Source organism: Beta vulgaris, chromosome 5, assembly GCF_026745355.1.
Source record: "Beta vulgaris subsp. vulgaris cultivar EL10 chromosome 5, EL10.2, whole genome shotgun sequence".
Lineage (NCBI taxonomy): Eukaryota > Viridiplantae > Streptophyta > Magnoliopsida > Caryophyllales > Amaranthaceae > Beta > Beta vulgaris.
The window spans coordinates 50615509-50633614 of NC_079206.1; the positions used below are offsets into that span (position 1 = coordinate 50615509).

The 18106-nt window shown below is 36.4% G+C and overlaps 2 protein-coding genes across 2 annotated transcripts; both read left to right on the plus strand.

Moving 5' to 3' along the window:
* The first annotated feature begins 4784 nt into the window (after positions 1-4784).
* Positions 4785-9361, plus strand: LOC125497713 (uncharacterized). Its single transcript, XM_048645379.1, has 4 exons — positions 4785-5307; positions 5876-5955; positions 6390-8583; positions 8733-9361. The coding sequence occupies exons 1-4, from the start codon at positions 4785-4787 to the stop codon at positions 9359-9361; spliced, it is 3426 nt and encodes a 1141-aa protein (XP_048501336.1).
* Positions 9362-11667: 2306 nt separating this feature from the next.
* Positions 11668-17841, plus strand: LOC104884115 (glycine--tRNA ligase, mitochondrial 1). The gene is made up of 9 exons (XM_010668707.4): positions 11668-12217; positions 13409-13791; positions 13908-14025; positions 14891-15085; positions 15197-15421; positions 15561-15620; positions 15720-15800; positions 15881-16286; positions 17406-17841. Exons 1-9 carry the CDS (start codon positions 11681-11683, stop codon positions 17636-17638), a joined length of 2238 nt encoding a protein of 745 aa, XP_010667009.1. The 5' UTR covers positions 11668-11680; the 3' UTR covers positions 17639-17841.
* Positions 17842-18106: the final 265 nt, after the last annotated feature.

Below are 18106 nucleotides of genomic sequence, written 5' to 3' on the forward strand. Positions count from 1 at the left end.
CGATGTTTATTTCAAGAAACAACGTGGTTCGTATCCATTTTCGGACATTTCTTTGATCAATTGATTGTTAAGTATGGTGGTCAAAAGGGAAAAACATTTCTTGATCATAATCTTCTTTCCCCTTATCACAAAATTTTGTTTCACATCCTCAAGAAAGCTTTATTGCCTCGTCTTTCCAAACGTGCTCAAGTTAGCATGTTGGATTTAATTTACATTCATTGTTTAGCTCTCACAAACACATAAACTTTCCTCTTTAATGATTCAACATTGAGTCATTGCATTGAAAATGGATTTGTTGTTGGATATGGAGCTTAGTAACCGAAATTCTACTTAAGTTTAAATGTGAAAATTTCGGGAACTCAGTCCATTGGGTATCCACGGGAAATATGTTAATGTGCGTGCCTTGAATAACTTAATGTTTGTGTTGTGAATGGAGAAGTTATAAGGGAAGGTAACCTTGATGATGATGAGGATGATGAAGTGGAGAAGAAGAAGAAGAAAGAAGAAGTTGAAGAGAAGAAAAATGAAAAGGCGGAAAAAGAAAAAGAAAAGAAAAATCAAAAAGAAAAGAAAATTGAAAAAGAAAAAGAAGAAACTAAGAAGAAAGGGAAGAAGGTGGTTGATGAGGTGGTGAAACCGGTTGGAAAAGCACTAGAGCTAGTCAAAGGGTTCAAAATGAAAGTGCTTAATTTTCCTTTCTTGATGCCGAGAAAGTTTGAGGAAGATGAAGTAAAGGTGATTGATAGGGAAGATTATGAATCTAACCTACCTCCTTCTAGGGAACCGACTCCTGTTCCCATGGAAACCAATCCTCCTTTTCCTCCATCTCCACAAAAATCTGCCTCACCCTCTACCCTAGCACCACAAATGATCCTATCCCTCCCTCTACCTCAAAACCCTCCTGTTCTGTTCCTAAAGCTAAGAAACAGGTGTGTTCCCATTCAGAGGAACAACCTGCTGTTCCCAAACCTAAGGAACAAACAGCAACCCCAATCCTTCTCAAGCTCCCTCGTCTTCTCAAAATCCTACCATTGGTTCTACATATACTCTAGCTCATGCTAGAAGTTGGATTCTTTGTTTCCTTGGTTATGGGTCATTCGGAAGCAATGATGGAGTTTGCTACGGAAGCTAAGGATTTAAATGGGTTGGTAAAAGGGGTTATGGCACAAGTTGACAAAGCCTTGGAGGACAACAAGAAATTATGGCTCGGCTTGGTGAACTTTCTTCCTCTCTTCAAGCAATGAACTCAGTTGTTGAAGTTGGAAGACATTGTGCTCAAGGGAAATGATACATTGGCCGAAAATCATCAAGAAGTGATGGCAAAGCTTCATGATGTGGTGGAAGAAGTAGAACAACCTCCCTCTCCTAAATCATAAACTTTTCTCGTTTAGTTTGTTTTATTTTGTGTGGGAACATGAACTTTGTTTAATATTTGTCTTTTCTATCCTTCTCCTTTAATCATGCTACAATGGAACTTATTAGTTTGCTAAATTCTAAGTTTGATCTTTTTGCATGTGTGCGTCTAAATGAATGGCTAATATTCTTGGATTGCGGTTTTTGAGAGTTGAATGCTTTATTTGCTTATACTAACCAACTTATTTCTTACAAGTTTGTGTGTGATGTGTTTAGTGAATAATATTCATCTTTTTGAAATCGTGGACTATGTTTTTGAAGATGCCAAAGGGGGAAAGATAAGGCAAATCAGAGTAAATTTTTTTTGTCATGAATTATGTTCTCATATTTCGACTTTACAAAAATAAAATAACGAGTCTATAATACTTAATTTAACTTGGTTACATACTTTGTTAAAATTTTTTATATGACTTATGTGTATTATTTTTAGTATATGCCTTTTGTTGCCATCTTCAAAAAGGGGGAAATTGTTGACCCTTGAGTTTTGAAGATGACCTAACCACAAAAGACATAGTATATTTTATTTATGTTTTTGCAAGGTAATTCATGCTCGAGCTAAGAGAATACTTGATTGAAGATTAAAGCGGAGAATTAATCAAGATCGAAGTAAAGATGTTCGAGAGAATGAAGAATCAAGCATGGAATGAAGATTAGAATACATTAGGGTATTTATTAATCTTCTTGTTAAGGTTGAGTAAAAGCTTTATTAAGTTCGTGGTGAATTCTCAAAGGAACTTGGTTCTGTTCCCATGAAAGGAACAGACCTGGCACTATAGGAACAAGGCTTAGGAACAAGACTTAAAATTAGGGAACAAGACTTAAAACTAATTTAGGAACTTCTAAGTGACTAATATTGTGCGCCTAAGTAATTTGTGCCCAATATAGTTGTTAGAGTTTTTAGGGATATTTTGACTAAGATCCATATTTTAGGAAGTTAGTTTAAGTTTGTTAGGAAAAGATTTTAAAAAGATTTTCTGATTTTAAATTCTGATTTTCAAATTTATCTTTTTAAAATATATATTTTATCTTTTATATTTTATTTAAAAGATTTAGTTTTCGAAAAATATTATATTTCCGGTTTTTAAAATGTTTCGGATTTTTATAATAAAAACTGTTTTCCGGTTTTATAAAAGATTTTGAAAAAGATATTTTTCCTAAAAATAGCTAAAGTATTTTATTTATTTATTTCCTAAAATCTAGATTCACGCCTAAAGTTTACTGCTACAGTTTATGTAGTTAGTGGATTTAGTGGCTTAAGTTAATTATCCTCCAAGTATTTAATTAAATTAAATAAGTTTAATTATTCTCCAAGTTTTGCAAAACCACGTATTATGTTACTGCTTCTATGAATGAAGTAGTGGATTAGTGGATGCTTACATGACATGGAATAATTAATTTAATTTAATTAATTAATTAAACATCATGGAGAACATGTGATAATGGTCTAAGTTAGTGGAGAACATGTCTTGTCTTAATTGTCTATAAATAGGCGCCTAATTCATTTGAGAAAATTGTGTCTGACTTAGTTAATTTGTCTTAAGTTATCTAAAGTGTCAGTGCCTTTTCCTTAAGAGAATTCATACTTACATTAATCGAGTTTTATTACTCTTCCATTTTTTATAAAGTGTATTTTTGAGAAAAAGGGTTTGAGTGAACTCTTGTAAGTGTGAGAAAGCTTTGAGTGAAGCAAAAGAAAGAGAAAGAGAAAGGAACTTCGAGTGAAGTTTGAGAGAAAACGTCAGTTGTTGGGAACTGTCGTTGGGAACTTGAGTTGAGTGACTTAAGTTGAGAATCGAGAGAAAAGTAATAGGTTGTAATCAGAGTTGTTTTGGCCTATTATAGTGGAAAGTTGTTTAAAATCCCTTGTGGTCGAGGTTGTTTCTTCCTACTAGGCCTAGGAAGTTTTTCCTCGTAAAATCTCTCGTGTTCCCATTGTTTGTTCCCAAGTTTACTTTTAATTCCGCAAAAAGTATAGCTTATTCTCTCACTATAATTCACCCCCCCTCTTATAGTGCTCATATTATACAACAATTGGTATCAGAGCGGGAACTCTAATATTCAGGAAACCTTGTTGAGTTCAAGATCTTGAAAAATATGAATACTAGAGAGAAACTGGAAGAAGGGTACTCTACGCAGAGGCCACCAATGTTCAATGGTAAGTTTTACACTTACTGAAGAACAGAATGGAGATCTTTATCAAAGCCGACAATTACCAGGTATGGAGAGTCATAGAGGTAGGTGATTTTGAAGTCACTACCACTAATGACAAAAATGAGGTAATTCCTAAATCTATATCTGATTTTGATAAAGCTGATTTCGAAAAGATGGAAATTAATGTTGTTGCTATAAAACTGCTTCATTGTGGTCTTGGACCTCATGAACACAATCGTGTCATGGGATGTAAAACTGCAAACAAAATTTGGGATCTTCTTGAAGTCACTCATGAAGGTACGAGTGAAGTTAAGAGATCAAAAATAGATCTTTTGATGAACCAATATGAACTTTTTCAAATGAAATCAAAAGAGTCTATCCAAGACATGTTTACACGCTTTACTAATATTATTAATGAGCTAACATCTCTTGGTAAAGTTATCACATCTGAGGAACAGGTACGAAAGGTCCTAAGGAGCCTTCCTAGGGATGTTGGATGGCTAAGGTAACTGCCTTACAGGAAACTAAGGACTTTACTAAGTTCAATTTGGAACAACTTGCTGGTTCCCTCATGACTCATGAGTTGCAATTGGACAATGAGAATGGAGACATGTCCAAGCAAAAATCGATTGCCTTAAAAGCTGATGAAGATGAAGACTCAGAAACTGAGGAAGAAGAATCCGCTCTCATGGTCCGAAAATTCAAAAGAATGTTTAGGAACATGAAGAATGGAGATTACAAAGGTAAGAATAAGAAATATTCTAACAAACTTGTTTGTCATAAGTGTGGCAGCTCTGAGCACTTCATCAAAGATTGTCCCCAATGGGAACAAGAAAAAGGCAAAGGAAGGGAACGAAGCAGAGATAGGAACAAGGAATACAAAAACTCCTATACTCGATCTGACATGAAGAAAGCTATGGTTGCTGCATGGGGAGACTCTGACTCCGAAGAAGAAGATGATCCTCAACCGAATGAGGAGACTGCAAACTTTTGTCTTATGGCTCGTGACAATTCCGAATCTGATGAAGAGATTGAATCTCTTGAGGCAAGTCTAGACACCATCAAAACTCGCCTTAATTCTTTAAGTAAAGAAAAGTTATTTGAGTTTATTGTTGACGCTGTAAAAGATTGCAAAGATGAAACTATTAAACTAAAACAATGTCAACATGCTTTAAGCGTTGCAAAGGAAGATACTTCTTGGCTTAAAAGTGTTCGAAGTGATGATAGCTCACCCTGTGATAGAGGTGGAATCCTCTGATGATGATTGTGATACTGTGATGCCTTCTGTTATCCCTCCTTCTCTTGGTGGTGTTAAAAGTGCTACTGCTAAGCAGTATAGTCCAGATGATATGATGCCTCCTGGTTCTATCCCCCTCCTCCCTCCCTCTGTCAATGAGGATGTTATCAAGTCCCCAGTTCCTTTAAGGGTCATTTATCCTACTGAACTGTTAGAATGTGGCTTTATTTCTGATGTTGATGGATTTCTGGATGATGAAAATGCTTTATATGATGAGGAAGGTGTTCTTTCTGGCCTTGTTGATGACACTTATGTCCTGGAAGAAAATGTTCATGATGAGGTTATGGGAGGCTATGTCTCTCAACAAGAGTGCTCTTTTCACTCTCTCCATTCTGAGACCTCAATCATTAAACAGATTGAGGGGATGGGAGTTGAAGGGGCTAGTATCAAGGAGAATATATCTGACTCTAGCTATCTAAGAGAAGGAAGATGGATTCAGATGAAGAGTCATCCACAGCCAACCTGAAGAGGGGAAGGACCTAGTCTGGTTTCTTCTTTTCCACTGCCATGTTATGAATATTAGTTTTTGGAATGCAAGAGGCTGTAAAAGACCTCTACTATTGGAGGAAGTCAAAGATTTTTGTAAAAATAATAATGTTCATGTCATGATGTTATGTGAAACCAAAACCTCTTCTCCCCCTACGGAGACTTTTGTTAGGTTTTGTGGGTTTCACCATCATGACTTCCTCCCTTCTTTTGGAATAGCAGGAGGAATGTGGATTTTTTGGAAGAATGTTCCTAGCCACCCTTTTTTATTTACAGTCGATGCTAAGTTTGATCGGTTTATAGTTTGTAATGTAAAAGTGTTGGCAATGAATGTTTCTTTTAAGCTCATTTTTATTTATGCTCCCCCGAATAATAATCTCAAAATACAGTTCTGGAAGAGTTAATTAGCACAATTCTGCTGATATCATGGCCTTATGTAATATTAGGTGACTTCAATGAATTAAGTGCTAGTGGTGACAAAATAGGAGGTGCAAATTTTTCTTTTGCTAGATTGAATTTTATGAACAGACTCTTCTCGGAAGTATAGTGTATTGAGTTGCCTTTTACTGGGCAAGTTTTCACTTGGAAAAAGAAAAGGTGTGGTCCTGGTAATATTATGGAAAGATTAGACAAAGGGGTAGCTAATTTAGAATTTCTAAATTTATTTCCTAATGTGAAACTAAAGCATCATGTTTTTACTTCCTCAGACCATTGCCATGGATCGATTAAGTTAGATACGTTTCAAGGAAGAAAATCTCCCCCTTTTAGGTTTGATAAAGCTTGGACTACACGAAAAGATTTTGAAGTAATTATTAGAAAAGCTTGGACTACGAGATTTAATGGTTCATTTATGTTTTGTTTCACAAAGAAATGTAATCTGCTAAAAGAAAAAGCTAAAAATTGGGCTTCGACCAGATTTGGTAATATTTTTCGACAATTAAGATTAGTCGAATCCAAATTAAGGAGTATTCAAGAAAATCTTGTGGAAAATCCTAATTGTCCTTATCTTGTTGCCAAACTAAATAAGTTTCTCTTAAAGCAGGTTAGACTGTTAGAGTTCCAAGAATTATATTGGAAGTCAAAAGCAAAATCTAATCACCTAAAGCTTAGTGATTCAAATACTAAGTATTATCATGCGTGTGCGTCTATTAGAAGAAATCGCAATTTTATCTCTTCCATTGAGGATGATTGTGGTGTTTCCTTATCAAATCCTAAGCAAGTCGAAGAATGTTTTACTAATACGTTTGTGCAACGATTTACGTCTAATCAAGGGTGCCATTTTGATGAAAATATAGAATTCTGTCTTTTGAACCCAATCATCACTGATGAGGATAATTCGCGTCTTTGTTCCGAGGTTAGTGTTGAGGAAGTAAAAGATGCCGTCTTTGATTTAGCTCCTGATAAAGCCCCGGGCCCAGATGGTTTTCCGCCATATTTTTTTCAAAAGTACTGGTCTCTAGTAGGCAATTCAGTCTGTAATGCAGTGAGAGCTTTCTTCTTTTCTGGGATTCTATTAAAAGAAATCAATCATACATTTGTTACTCTAATCCCTAAAGTGGAAGCTCCTTCTAATCCTAACCAGTTCCGTCCTATAAGTCTATGTTCCACAATTTACAAAGTTATTGCTAAGATTATGGCTTCCAGATTGAAAAATGTACTAGGGAAAAATATACATCCTTTGCAGGGTGCTTTTGTCCCTGAAAGACTCATTCAAGATAATGTTTTACTAGCTCATGAAGTGTTTCATTCTTTCAAAAAGAAATCGGGGAATCAAGGATGGTTAACTATTAAGTTAGACATGGAAAAAGCCTATGATCGTCTAGAATGGAGTTTTATTTTTGCAGTTTTTAAGAAATTAGGGTTTTGTGACCGTTGGGTTGGCTGGATGAAGACATGTATTTCTACAGTTTCGTTCTATGTCCTTGTTAATGGTATCCCTGAGGATGTGTTCATTCTATCTAGGGGGATTCGTCAGGGGGATCCGCTATCTCCGTATATTTTTATTCTTTGTGCAGGATTCCTTGCTAGGCAACTACATTCAGCTAGCACCGAGGGATCTAAGTTAGTAGGTGTTTCCTTGGGTCACTCTCGTGTCAAAATTCCGTTTCTAACGTTTGCGGATGATACTATGATTTTTGCCAAAGCGTCTATAAATAGTTGTCATGAAATAAGGGGAATTCTGGACAATTATTGTAGGATGTCTGGCCAATTAGTTAATTATAATAAGTCAGCGTATCAATGTTCTCCCAATACTGACCCTAATCTCACAGCCTCTTTTGCTTCTATTCTCCTCATGGGAGAAGCTCGTTCTCTTGGCAAATACTTGGGATGCCCAATTATTGATAGTAAAGTTACTAATAATACTTTTGGGGATATCCAGGAAAAGGTCCAAAAGCAGCTCACTAAATGGAAAGCCAATTCGCTGTCTCAAGCTGGCCGTACGATCCTTATACAATCTAACCTAGCAACTAAGGCAAACTATCAGATGCAATGTTTTTTATTGCCTTCGCATATAGTGGAGTCTCTGGATAAAGGTTATCGTAATTTTTTCTGGAATAAACTGTCAGTTTCTAAATCTCCTAATATTATTGGTTGGGATAGGATCTGTAAACCAAAGAAAAATGGGGGACTAAGGTTGAGAAAGGCCAAAGTAATGAATATGGCCCTTCAATTTAAATTACTTTGGAAAATTTTGGTATGCCCCGGTAATTTGTGGGTTAACCTGGTTGCGAAAAAATATCTGAAAGATACTGGCTTATTTGATTATAGAGTGGTAGCTAATGTTTTATGGCAATGGCGAAAGCTTATGTCATTAAGGAAAATTTTTAAGAAAGGTCTCCGATGGGTGGTGGGGAGGGGGAATAAGATTTCTTTCTGGTATGACAATTGGGTGTTTCAGTATCCAATCTGTTCAGTTTGCCCGGTTTATAGGGATTCAGAGTCTCTGGTTGTTGCGCATTTTGTCACTCAGGATTTCCAGTGGGATGGTCCTAGGCTGAGGGAGTTGGTCTCGGCTGAGGTGTGTAATGCGATAAGTAGCATTTTTATCCCTAGACATTCTCTGGAGGATAATCTTATTTGGGCCCTATCGCCTGATGGGTGCTATTCAGTCAAATCGGGTGTGGATCTTCTCCAGGGTTCAGGGCCTGATTTTGTTTCTTCTCCTAGTGTTTCTTTCGTGTGGATTTGGAACCTCCAGGTTCCGCCTAAGATTAAGTTCTTTCTTTGGAAGATTTGTAATAATGGGCTTCCCACAAAAAAAAAGGCTCGAGATGAGTCATGTTTTTTCTTCCACTTGAGTGTGTATTTTGTAATCATCATTCTGAGGATCTTATTCATCTTTTTGTAGAATGTCCCTTTTGTGTCGATGTTTTCGATATGTTAGGTACTCGGTTTGGGTGGCCTTTCATTCCTTTGATGCTGGCGGGTCTTTCTTTCATCGATTGGCTTAACTCTTTGATTAAAGTCCTGTCGTTGGATGAGATTGCTAAGATTTCTATAGCTTGGTGGTTTATTTGGTATGCTAGGAATGGTATCTCCTTTAGGAATGATTCTTTCTCTACTACTAGTATTTGTTGGATGATTAAAAATTTTGTGGATCGGCTTGCGGATGACCCTTTAGTGGTTGACCCTTCGGAGCTGAATAAAGGGCTGACTCGTAGGTCTCCTAAGCTTCCAAGAAAGAATATCAGTTGGATTGCCCCCCCGACGGGTTTTTGTAAACTTAATTTTGATGGGTCGAAGTTAAATGATGGTTCGGCTGCTTTAGGCTTTGTTATTAGAAATGAGGTTGGGGCGATTAGGCTTTGTGGTGCTAGGTCCATAGCCGCTGATCCATCTATTTTGGTGGCTGAAGCCTGGGCCCTTAGAGAAGGCATTATTGGTGCAAGAACGTTGGGGATTGACAAGTTAATTATTGAAGGGGATAACCTTAGTGTTATTCAAGCTATTAAACGTATTTGGAAAATTCCGTGGTCTATTCATTCCCTTATTTTGGATGCAGGGGAAGACTAAAAAGTTTTGCGGAGGTTCACATCAATCATGGAGTTCGGGAAGGGAATGTTGCAGCGGATTGGATGGCTCACCATGACCATTCTTGTTCAAATTTAACTTATTGGTTTGATTCTCCTGATCATAGTTTTTCTGTAATCATCCGAAAGGATGCTTTAGGGTGGCCCAATTCCTGGGATCCCCCCTAGTGTTTGATTGTTTTTAAAAAAAAAATAAAAATACAACACTTATAAAATTTAATAACTCTTCTGAAAATATATTCCACATATTAAAAATTACTCCCTCTGTTTTTTTTTATCATTCCTACTTTGACTTTGCACGTTTGCCAATGCACGTTTTTAAACTTAAATATCTTTCATTATATATTAGTAAAAATTATAACGATTGAATTTTAATAAAGTACTAATTGAGACGAATCAAACAAGACCCCACATGACTATGTTTTTTCTTATAAATTGAGAACATTTGAAAAGATTCTCTCTATGCATGAATAGTGTCAAGATTCTAAGTGAGAAAGATAAAAAAAAACAGAGGGAGTATGTACTACATAAATTTCATGATTTATAATATATATATTTAGTTTCTATAAATTAAAAACCCTAGAAACTATTATTTTTCATGATTAAAACTAAAAATAAACTTAACATAATAAATCTGAAATTTATTATAATAATACTCAAGATGGCCGAAATTATTTGAATAAATAAAACAGTAATTTAACTCACAAATATGATAAATAATAATAAAATAACATAAAAACTAGTATTTTAATGGAATCTTAGAGAGGAAGAAAGAAAACAACCACAACAATGGAGGAAAAAGGGGCGCCGCCCAGCAACACAGCAGTAGGCACCGGCGATCGGCGGTTCTTGGTTCTTGAAAGAGGTTTGTGAGGTTTCTTGTTGAACAAGAAACGTTACTTGAAGAAGAAGAAACGGACTTTGAGAGAGAAAGATGAAGAACGACGCACGAGGGAGAGAGGGAGAGAAAGTCGAAGGTGTTAGGAGAGAGAGAGTGACGTGAGAAAAGGAGAAGAATAATGTGTAGGGTGAAAATATTTTGAGTTTTTAGGATATTTATATAAAGGCTTTTACTTGTGGGCTTAGGAAAAGAGAGTTTAGTTAATGAAACATGATGACTAATCAGATGGGCTATTTAAGACTTTTGTCATCAAATGACTCTTTCCCTTTTTATCACTTTTTGGGCTTTCGATTCCATTAAACTTTCTTTTCAATATACTTTTAATATTTAAAACTTTTATTAAAACATGCTTAATTAAAATATTTCTAATTTTATTAAGCTATGAAAAATAATTTCATTTGACTTTTAAAATAGTCAGCCCTTTTTAAAAGTCAAATCATTTTCCAAACGCATTTGGATTTAAATACAACTACATAAATACTTAAATATATTAAAAAAAAATTCTTTAAAATTGTGGGGGGTTACAATAATAGTTATTTATTATTTTGGGAAGGTATTAGGTATAAATATGCAAACAAAGAAGGGGCATTGTTGTCAGAAAATATAACTTAAAATAGATAGATTCAAAGTGAGAAGATTAAAAAAAAAACACCCTAAAACAGAAAGTGAGAAAGATATAAGGATAGGAGTTAGCTCAAGTGGGTAGAGCGCTCCCTCTTGACCCTTGAGGACAGGGGTTCGAAACTTACCTCCAGCATTACGCTGGGGTATTTCCTTAGCATGCCTTACCAACCAATGTAATGCTCAAGTAAATATTATTACTCAATTCCTATGAAGTGAAAATACATAGGAATTTTCAAATCAGAAATGCAACCAAACAACATCTTAGATTCATCTCAACACAGAGTTTAATTAATTCCTCCTCGGTACCATATTAATCTATACAGTTTGACTATGTGAACTATTCACACAACCTAATTTGATCGTTCAACTAATATATAAAAGGACAGATCTTCATATATAATATGTTGTTGGACTTGTCTTAATATGTATTTTGAAATTATCAATCTTTTGTAACTTTTTAAAATTGAAAATATATAATATTAGTAGTCGAAATTGTGAATTGGCATATATAAAAAAACCAATCTTCATTAAACAATGAAGAAAGAATCCATGAGTACATAAAGTGTCACTTCCTTAAATTAATGGTTTTTTCAACATTATTTTGTACGTAATGAAATTAACTTAGCTAAATAATGTGCCATATAATTTCTTTTTTTTTGGGCCAAATTGAACAAAACTTGCTGATATTCGAGATGAAGTGGCAGTACAAGTGGGCATAATTCCACATAATTTCCATCGAGAAATAAACCAAAGTCACAAACCATTAATATTAGTTACATGTATCATCATCGATTGATACTCGGGAATATCTACAGAACAGTGGGCACACTACTCCATCCACCACCAAGACCACAACCCTCATTTAAACCCTTCTCACATTCTCTCTCCTCAAAACCCCTAATTTCCTTCTTCCGCACATTCCTCACCAACCTTCAATCTTCATCAATGGATTCCCACGAAATCTCTCTTCGGCAAGCTTTAGCCGAGAAGCAAGCCGCTGTCGACGCACAAGCTAACACTGTCCGCGACCTCAAGGGTTCTGGCGCCGCCGATAAATCCGCCATTGACGCCGCCGTTGAAGCTCTCAAAGGTCTGAAGTTGGAGAAGTCTTCGATTGAAGAAAAGCTTCAAGCGATTGTGAAGAGTAATGGAGGTGATAGTAAAGAGGCGTTTCGTCAAAGCGTGCTTAATACGCTTGAGAGGAAATTGTTCTTTGTTCCTTCGTTTAAGATCTATGGCGGTGTTGCTGGTCTTTATGATTATGGTCCTCCTGGTTGTGCTGTTAAGCAGAATGTTCTTGCCTTTTGGCGTCAGGTATAATGTTTCTTTTTGTTTTGTTTTGATGAAGGTAGTGGTTGTGAATTGTGTAATTTAGTTGATTTTAACATTTGTTTGTTTCGATTCGATTGTTTTTGTGTTTGATTTGGTAGAATTTGAAGTTGAAGCTGATATTTCATGACAAATTTTATGTTGAATTTTATACCTCATTTCTGTTATGATGTTCATTTGTGTGTTAATTACTAGCATTGTATGACTTTGTTGCATACAATGTCAATTTAGATTCTTTATAGCTGTTTATCATGGAAATGAAGGTGAAAAAGTGGTTAACTTTGTCCCATAATGCACTCGTGTTGTGCCTTTGCAACGAGGAACTAGCATGCGTCCCGCGGTTGGTAGGTCTAGGGGGTCAAGATGTATTGTACGGAGCCTTATTTCTTGGGGCTAGTACAGACTAGAGAGATTTATTGAGAATCTTTCAGATAGAATTGTTTGAAGTTACTAGGATAAGAAGGTGTAAGAAGGAAATTAGGATTTCGTATGAGGTTTGTCAGCTTCTTGTTTGTGGTGTTGGAAACAACCCGTAATACTTTTACATATTTGCACCAGCTTCTTAAGGTCAGGTATGCCTAGTTTGGGCTGGTTTTGTCATGGTGGATCCTGTGGGAGTGTGTAATGAACTGATAATTTGAGCACAGAAATAAAGGAAGAAGATGATGATTTTTGATTGATAACAATGGAAATAACAGAACATAAAAATAGTTTATCAAGTTTTCGAGTGACTTGACACACTCCCAAAGCTAACAACTAAAATGAACCCTCAAAAATATTCTTCAACCCCTTCCTAACACTAATCCCCTATATTTATAGAGCTATTTACTTACTTACTCCCCAAGCCAACCTAATTATATTGTACTACCCATATTACCCCTTTCCCTGAACTAATCTATTACAGTGTCATCTTTTGCGCATTCATTCGTGAGGAATATACGTGTCATGTATGAACATAATTTACGAGGGCAATCGACATTACTTTTTTAATCTCCGTGTATGTCCTATCCCTTGCTTGTGCGAGGACTTCTTCTGAGAGACTGTGATGTTGATGCTCTTATATCAATATGTGCTGCAGTTATGTTAGTATCAAGTATTGAGTTAATTGTTTAAGGCCCAAAATACTTTTTATTGACCTGTGTATTGACTGAAACTTTTTATATTGTACCTCACCAGCATTTTGTCCTGGAAGAAAACATGTTGGAGGTTGATTGCCCTTGTGTGACGCCAGAGGTTGTGCTTAAGGCATCAGGACATGTGGATAAGTTTACTGACCTTATGGTGAAGGATGAAAAGACAGGAACATGTTTCCGAGCTGATCACTTGCTCAAGGATTTCTGCAAGGAGACTCTTGAGAAAGACCTCAGTCTATCTGCAGAGAAAGTAGCAGAACTCAAACATATCCTGGCTGTGCTGGATGAGTTCTCTTCTGAGGAGTTGGGTGCAAAGATAAAGGAATTTGGCATAACTGCACCTGATACCAAAAATCCTCTTTCTGATCCATATCCCTTTAATTTGATGTTTCAGACTTCCATAGGTCCTTCTGGCGTAAGCTCAGGGTAGGTTTTCTATCTGCTGATAACAGATGTATCAGCTCTAACTTGTCTGTCCCCTGCCCTGGTAACTCAGTGAGCTACCTTTTCGTAATTATGTCTGACTATGCTGTTGGTTGCAGGTTCATGCGACCAGAGACAGCACAAGGTATTTTCGTGAACTTCAAGGACCTATACTATTACAATGGCAACAAGCTTCCTTTTGCTGCTGCCCAAATTGGCCAAGCTTTTAGAAATGAGGTATGTAAATTGTCGTTATTCTCTTCTAAATATCAGCTGCAAATAGATTTTTCTACTATCTCTGTTTTTTCAGTTGCAACAAATGCCTTTTTTGCACAAATGTTAAGGAAAGAGGAGAGAGAGAGCGTAAAATTTGACCCAATTGTCCATGCTTTTTTGGATGTGGGGTAGGTAAAATGAGAATAAGATGGTAAAATTTTCCCAAAACCTTTACCAAGAAAGGAAATGGTGCATCTAAGTAAAAACACCTAAAAATGGAAATTGTTGCAACTAAAAAAACAGAGGAAGTATTTTTTGATAGCCAGATTTGGGGTTGGTGGTTTTCTGATTTAGTTTTAGGTCTGTGTGTTTTCAAAAGTTTCCTGCAAAAACTCAAATTCCTGGCTGGGTCAATTTTTGACAAATATACCTGCTGTAGTGGACTAAGACTTGACTGTGCTGTTTGTAGGACTGTCATATGTGTCCCTATTAAATGAACATTGTTTTATGGTATAACTTGTTCTAGATTTGACTTTGAGACTCGAGGCCTATACCGTAATCTTTTTTAGTAGTTGTAGACTTGTATTTAGTGTTACTGCAATTCTTTCGAACACTTCGGCTTGTATGTATAAGGTGATATTTGTTTTATTATAGAGCGCTTGGTGTTGATGGAATCAACTATATTACAGATAGGAAAGGGTAAAATTATAGAGTAACCTAACTATATGTGCTGGCAACATGTTATACTGGTGAATGGCATGCAGCGGAATGTTATGGGGAATACTTTTCTTAATTAATGCTTTCAATATGCTGTTCTTTTCCTTAAAAAAGAAGAGCTGTTTTTTTTCCTGAATCACATTTCTTAGTCATAATTTTTCATTTTCAGATATCTCCACGCCAAGGTCTTCTCAGGGTTCGTGAGTTTACTCTGGCAGAAATAGAACATTTTGTGGATCCCCAGGATAAGTCTCATCGAAAATTCCGTGAAGTTGCAAATTTGGAGTTTTTGATGTTTCCAAGGGAGCTACAGGTGTCCGGGCAATCTGCAAAGAGGATGGTCCTTGGTGATGCCGTGAGCAAGGTTGATTCATAAATATGTTTTGACATCCTTCCTCATTTATAGTTCCTCTTGATCCACTGAGGGTAACCTTTTTATTTATTTCCCCTTATGCACTATTTTAACTGTACACAGGGCACTGTGAACAATGAAACTTTGGGTTATTTCATTGGAAGAGTGTACCTCTTCCTCACCAGCCTTGGTATCGACAAAGAACGGCTGCGATTCCGTCAGCATCTTGCAAATGAGATGGCTCATTACGCTGCAGATTGTTGGGATGCTGAGATTGAATGCTCATATGGTTGGATCGAGTGTGTTGGCATTGCTGACAGATCTGCATATGATCTGCGTGCTCACACTGTAAGTGTTTGTTTGCAATTCTTTATTTTTCACTTGCTGATGTAATTAAGGTAGTAAATCCTTTAATGTTGATTTAAAGAATCAAGGGAGTGAACTTAAAGGGGTTTTTTTATTTTATTTTTTTAAAATTTTTGTTTAGGATAAAAGTGGTGTAGCTCTTGTTGCTCATGAAAAGTTTGCGGAACCAAGAGAAGTAGAGGTACTAACTCTTTTTCCTCTCTATTTCTTTATGCTCTTATTCTCTGTCTGTTCCTACTTCGTAGAACATGTGGCCAATTGTGTGAAATTTTTCTTCCAGAAAGTTGTTATTACTCCAATCAAAAAGGATCTTGGTCTTGCATTCAAAGGGAACCAGAAGATGGTTGTTGAAGCATTGGAGGTAATTGTGAAAGAAGCCATTCATATTGCTTTGGATTCAGACTGTAACTGGATGTTATAAACTTGTTCTATTTGCTGCAGGCCATGGATGAAAAGGAAGCAATGGAAATGAAGGCCAACTTGGAGTCTAAGGGTGAAGTGGAATTCAATGTTTGCACTCTTGGGAAGAATGTGACAATAACCAACAAGATGGTAACAATCAAGAAGGAGAAGAAGAAGGAGCATCAGAGGGTTTTTACGCCATCAGTTATTGAGCCATCTTTTGGCATTGGACGAATTATATACTGTTTATATGAGCATTCTTTCTACACCAGAACAAGCAAAGGTGGCGATGAGCAACTGAATGTCTTCCGTTTCCCTCCACTTGTGGCTCCAATCAAATGCACTGTGTTCCCTCTTGTTCAAAATCAGCAGTATGAGGAGGTCGCTGAACAGATTGTTAAGTCATTGACTGCGGCTGGTATCTCACATAAAATTGACACTACAGGTATGATTTCCATCTTTCATTGCCAAATTGTTTGCGGGTTTTCTCAAAGATAAATTTCTTGTCACCAGAAAAGGAATTATTTCTATTTGTGGAAAAGAAACACTGTCCCATGAGTAAACTTGGACTAACTTCAACTGAAAATAACAGGAAGATGAGCCACTATTGTGTTTCCATGATTTATGGAAGTGTCTTAGATTTTTTATAATGAAATTATATTCCCTGCTTTGGGCAAACACTATTGTGTTTGCATGAATTATGAAAGTGTCTTGCTTCTTTTATAATGAAATTATATCTCCTGCTTTGGGCAAAAAAGATGAATGTATTTAGGTTGTGGGCATGAATCCTAAGTGCGTTTGTAAGTATTTGGATCAATTTTTTAGAGGAATGTATTGATCTACCAAGTTGTGAGTATGTGAGTCACAGGGGATACTGTGTTACTTTAGTATACCTGTAAGGTTGAAGGAATTCTATGGGACAAGTATTACACTAGTGTTATATGAGCTGGAATGTTGAGATTTAGGAAGGACCATATTAAGAAGACTGGTATGGAAAGACACGTATGTTGAGATGGGTGTTTAGGAACAACCTAAGGAGTACAATTCTGTGTGAAGATATTACTGGGAAAGGCTGTAGAGAAAAGGGATGTTCGACTATGTAAGTTGATGCATGTTTGACATTGATCAGAAGATGCAATGGTGAGGAAAGTAGAGATTTCGGATTATGAGTTTTTTCTTATACCAAACATGACTTGGATGGATAGTCAAAAATGATATGAAGGTAGTCTGTAGGTACAAATAGCAATGAATGGAGGAAGAGGATCATTGTGGAAAAGATGAGAGGATTTTTTCTTTTGCAGCTAAAACCCCATCTTATGGAAGATTAACTTAGGAATTATTGTGGCGTTGTCTACCATGTTGAGCTTGCAAATGTTAAGATACTTTCTTATTTCAAATTTTCTTTTGAGAGATTGATTATGGCCTTTTCTACTGTTAGACTCGTACAAATTGGATTCTTAGGTTTTTTTGTCTTTGCCATTTGGCATGTAAAGAGAGCATCATGTGAGTCGACTGCAGCTCGCTGAAACTGTAAATCACAAATCACCTACATTGACTTTTGCAGGCACATCGATAGGCAAGCGCTATGCGAGAACCGATGAGCTTGGAGTACCCCTTGCCATCACTGTTGACTCAACATCCTCAGTTACAGTTCGGGAGAGAGATAGCAAGCAACAGATCCGGGTCAATGTTAATGAGGTTGCATCTGTTATTAAAGAGGTGACTGAAGGTCAGAGTACATGGGCAGATGTGCAATGGAGATACCCAACTCATTCATCTACCTCCACTGACGAGTAAAAACAGTACTAAAACCAAGTTGATCTTCAGAGATGAAGATCAAAAGTGGTGCTATTTAACTGTACAAGAGCCGATGACATCTGATATTCCCGAGTTTTTTTTTTTCCCTCAGATAACTAAAGTAATTTTGCCACTGTATGCTTATCTTCTTGTTCTAAATTTGATACTTGATTATCATTACATTCCAATTTATCTTGCCACCACTCTAAAACAGTCTCACATAGTTCTATTTTGTCACATGATTTGAATTTTTCACTTCTAGAGATTACCCTGGCCAAGATTTGCGTTTGGTTAGTAACATACTGACGAGCCAGTTGCAAGACATTGCTTGCAACAATCAGTTATTTACCTTGCAAATTGTAACCAAGACGATCATCTCCGGATGACTGCCCAGTCTAGCTCGGTTCACAGTAAGATGAAGAAACAGAGAAGTAAATGTTTTCCGTAATTTGTCCCTATTGCATCAGT

Coding starts and splice junctions, on each gene's coding strand:
- LOC104884115 (XM_010668707.4), top strand. CDS start 11,681: ATGTATCATCATCGATTGATACTCGGGAATATCTACAGAACAGTGGGC. Junction 15,086..15,196: donor TTGGTGATGCCGTGAGCAAG/GTTGATTCATAA, acceptor AACTGTACACAG/GGCACTGTGAACAATGAAAC. Junction 16,287..17,405: donor ACATAAAATTGACACTACAG/GTATGATTTCCA, acceptor TGACTTTTGCAG/GCACATCGATAGGCAAGCGC.
- LOC125497713 (XM_048645379.1), top strand. CDS start 4,785: ATGATAGCTCACCCTGTGATAGAGGTGGAATCCTCTGATGATGATTGT. Junction 5,308..5,875: donor AAGATGGATTCAGATGAAGA/GTCATCCACAGC, acceptor TTTTATGAACAG/ACTCTTCTCGGAAGTATAGT. Junction 5,956..6,389: donor AAAGAAAAGGTGTGGTCCTG/GTAATATTATGG, acceptor CTCTTAAAGCAG/GTTAGACTGTTAGAGTTCCA.